The following is a 3505-nucleotide window of genomic DNA, read 5'->3' as shown; positions in this document are numbered from 1 at the left end:
CCCCCCCCCCCCGACACAGGCACGGCCTCCTCTGACCCCCCCCGACACAGGCACGGCCCCCCAGCCCCCCTGGCCTCCATCCCCCCGATGTTGGCACGGCCCCCGACACGGACATGGTGGAGGATCCCCTCTGCCCCCCTGACACGGGCACGGCCCCCCCTCTGCCCCTCACTCCCTCTCCCTGACATGGGTGTGGTGGGGGGTCCCCTCTGCCCCCCTCCCCCTGACGCGGGCATGGCCAGGGAAGGGGGATCCCCCCACCTCGGCCCCCCTGGAGAAATGGTCACAAGCCAGGGAAAGGTGCCCAGGGGGCGCTGTGAGTAGTGTGGGGCTGGGGGGGGCTCAGCCTGGGGCGACCCCGCCCACCTCTCATTCAGCCAATGAGAAACAAGCCAATCAGCATTGTGGCGTCTGCTCAAACTGCCATTGGCTGGCTGGTCACCCGGTGGGCGGGGCAGTGGCCTAACCACCGCCCACCTCCTTCCAGTCAGATGTGATTGGCTGGCCCGCTCTAAGCCCAGCCAATCATTGAGCAGGACCTTTAAGGGAGTCTAGGGGGAAGAATGGGGGTGGGGCTAGAGGAGGAGCTAAGCCCCGCCCCTGTCCAGCTCATGCCCCTCCTCCCTGGTCACTAACCTGCCTTTTCTGCCTCCAGTCTGCAAGTTCACGGCCCACGAGCGCTGCGCCCGCCTGGCACCCCTCAGCTGCATCAGCACCTACGCCAAGTCCCGCAAGGACACCAGCGTGAGTGGGGGGCAGGGGACCCCCCGGGTCTGTCTGGCCACGTCCCGGCGCGACGGCCCCTGGTCCCCAGAACCATCCTCCACCCCCAAGTGCCTGCCACGTGCTCGCTGACCCCATTGTACAGATGGGGAAACTGAGGCACAGCGCGCGGAAGGGAATTGCCACTGATGGGCTGACAGACTCTGGGACTAGAACCCAGGAGTCCTGACTCTCAGCCCCCCCGTAAACCACTAGACTCCCCTCCCGCCCCGAGCTGGGGAGAGAACCCAGGAGTCCTGGCTCCCAGCCCACCTCACCCCCCGCTCTAAGCCACTAGACCCCACTCCCCTCCCAGAGCTGGGGAGAGAACCCAGGTGTCCTGGCTCCCAGCCCCCGTAGCTCACTGCCGCCCCCCCCACCCCCCCAGGCGCAGAGCCACGTGTGGGTGAAGGGCGGCTGCGAGGCCAGCAAGTGCGACAAGTGTCAGAAGAAGATCAAGAGTTTCCAGAGCCTGACGGGGCTTCACTGCGTCTGGTGCCACCTCAAGGGGGGGGCGACCCCCCCCCCCCCCGTGCCCCTGTCGCTCTGCCGGGGGCTGGGGGTGGCTTCAGGGGAGGTGGGGCCAGGAGCATGCGCCGTGCTAACCCCCGTCTCCCCCAGATCCACGAGGAGTGCCAGCCCAGCGTGCCCCTGACCTGCGACTGCGGGGCTCTGCGGGACCACGTCCTGCCCCCTTCGGCCATCTACCCTGTCGTGCTGGTGAGTGCGTCCCCGCGGGCGGCGGGGCCAGCCCCGAGCCCCTGGCTAGGGCTGTATGGCCCAGTCCGGGCGCCTGCCAGGCTGGGGAGTTCCCCCCGCCCCACGCTGGGGAGGGACCAGAGGCCACCGGTGAGGGGCTCTGTGCCCCACTGGGCTTTGAACCCAAAGCAGCAGCTCCGCCCCTGGACCCCACGGAGCCCCTGGGGGCTGCTGATTCCTCTCCCAGGGCTCCGGGCCCCTGCCCCCAGGTGACACCCCGGCTCTGGGTTCCAGGAGAGGCAGAACAGCCAGAAGAACGAGGGCGGGACCCCGGTGGAGGAGACGCCACAGCCCTGCACCACGCCCGAGGGCCAGGCGCTGCGGGTGAGTGGGGGCGACCCCCCCAACCGCGCTGCTCTTCAGCTGGCACCGGCGGGGCGCGGCCACCGCCAATAGACCCTGGGCGAGGCCCCACGGCAGGGCCCCGGGCGGGGGTGGGGCCGGGATTTCAAAAAATGAGGGAGTTTATCCCTGCCCAGAACGAGGTAACAACCCCCCCCCCCCCCCCCGCCCCCCCTCCCGCCCCGCCCCGCCCCCCCCCCCCCCCCCCCTAGCTCCCCCAGCCCCATTCACAGTGGTCCGTACACACCGAGGGCGCTCACTATTGGCTCATACAGGGCACAGTGGCTCCCTCTGGTGGCAGAAGGTGACCGTGCAACTTGGCCCCAGCCTGCACACTTGGCATCAGCTGGGCAGGCGCAGACCCCACCACGTGCACTTCTTCCCGCGCCCAGGCGTTGCCCTGCTCCCCCCCAGCCCCGGCTGTGGTTTGCTCCGGCCAGCGCTCGCGACTTGTTCGCGTCCCCTCCTTTCATTTCCCCTTTCCCCCACTCTGCAGATCATCCCAGTGCCCGACACCCACCCCCTCCTGGTCTTCGTCAACCCCAAGAGCGGCGGGAAACAGGGGGAGAGGTAAGAGAGGTGGGGTCTAGCAGAGGGGGCTCCTGGGAGCCAGGACTCAGGCAGTGCGAGCAGGGCCGGCTCCAGGTTTTCTGCCGCCCCAAGCGGCAAAAAAAAAAAAAAAAAAAAAAAAAAGCCGCGGCAGCGCGATCGCGCCGCTCCACTCTTCGGCAGCAATTCGGCGGTAGGTCCTTCGCTCCCAGAGCGACTGAGGGACCCGCCGCCGAATTGCCGCCGAAGACCCCGGACATGCCGCCCCAACAGCAGCCGAAGTGCCGCCCCTTCCTATTGGCCGCCCCAAGCACCTGCTTCTTTAGCTGGTGCCTGGAGCCGGCCCTGAGTGCGAGAAGGGTGGGGTCTAATGGTTAGACATGGGGCGGGGCGGGGGGGGGAGGCAGGACTCCTGGGTTCTCTTCCCAGCTCTCTGTGTGACCTCGGGCAAGTCTCTCTGCCTGTCTGGGCCTCAGTTTCCCCATCTCGTGTGACGGGTGGAGGGGTTTGGGAGGGTTGTTCTGAGGTTGCCGGGTGACAGTCTCATTACCATGATGTCATTGCTACACCCTGGTCTAAGGGACATGCCCCTGGACAGCTGCCCCCTCCCAGCCCCCAAGGCTGCCCTGCACCCCCCCATGATCGAGACTGTCCGGAGGAGGGCGGGGGGGGGGGTCCATGGCGATGCCCGGTGGGTTCTAGGCTTGTCGGCGCCGCTCCTGAACCCCTCCCCTCATCTCCACGACCAGGGTGCTCCGGAAGCTCCAGTATCTCCTCAACCCGCGGCAGGTTTACAACCTGATGAAGGGGGGCCCGGCCCCCGGGTGAGTGAGAATTCGGGGCCCTGCGGCCTTTCGCTGGTGGGGCTCGGCTCTGCCCCCTAGTGGACTCTTGTCCACATTGCAACGCCACGGGGCAGCTCCACAGCATGAATGGGGTGGGGCGAGGGTCAAAGGGCATCGGCTGAGTGAGGGGTGTGGCGGCCCCCAGGGCTGGGCTATGGGGGCTGCAGGTCGGGAGTGAGGGGCACCGGCAGAGCTGGGGGCCCAGGGCTGGGCTATGGGGGCTGCGGGTCGGGAGTGAGGGGCACCGG

At 68.2% G+C, this 3505-nt stretch overlaps 1 protein-coding gene across 1 annotated transcript in view; it reads left to right on the top strand.

Moving 5' to 3' along the window:
• Positions 1-380: 380 nt before the first annotated feature.
• Positions 381-3505, top strand: part of DGKA (diacylglycerol kinase alpha) — a 6604-nt gene continuing 3479 nt past the window's right edge. The window contains exons 1-7 of the mRNA XM_026659596.2: positions 381-445; positions 609-744; positions 1151-1270; positions 1384-1482; positions 1756-1845; positions 2360-2433; positions 3162-3236. Coding sequence (XP_026515381.1) covers positions 381-445; positions 609-744; positions 1151-1270; positions 1384-1482; positions 1756-1845; positions 2360-2433; positions 3162-3236 — 659 coding nt within the window. The remainder of the gene's footprint in view (positions 446-608; positions 745-1150; positions 1271-1383; positions 1483-1755; positions 1846-2359; positions 2434-3161; positions 3237-3505) is intronic.

This window comes from Terrapene carolina, unplaced genomic scaffold (assembly GCF_002925995.2).
Source record: "Terrapene carolina triunguis isolate 2854851 unplaced genomic scaffold, T_m_triunguis-2.0 Scaffold641, whole genome shotgun sequence".
NCBI classification, from domain to species: Eukaryota; Metazoa; Chordata; order Testudines; family Emydidae; genus Terrapene; species Terrapene triunguis.
This window is presented reverse-complemented; position numbering and strand designations above follow the sequence as displayed.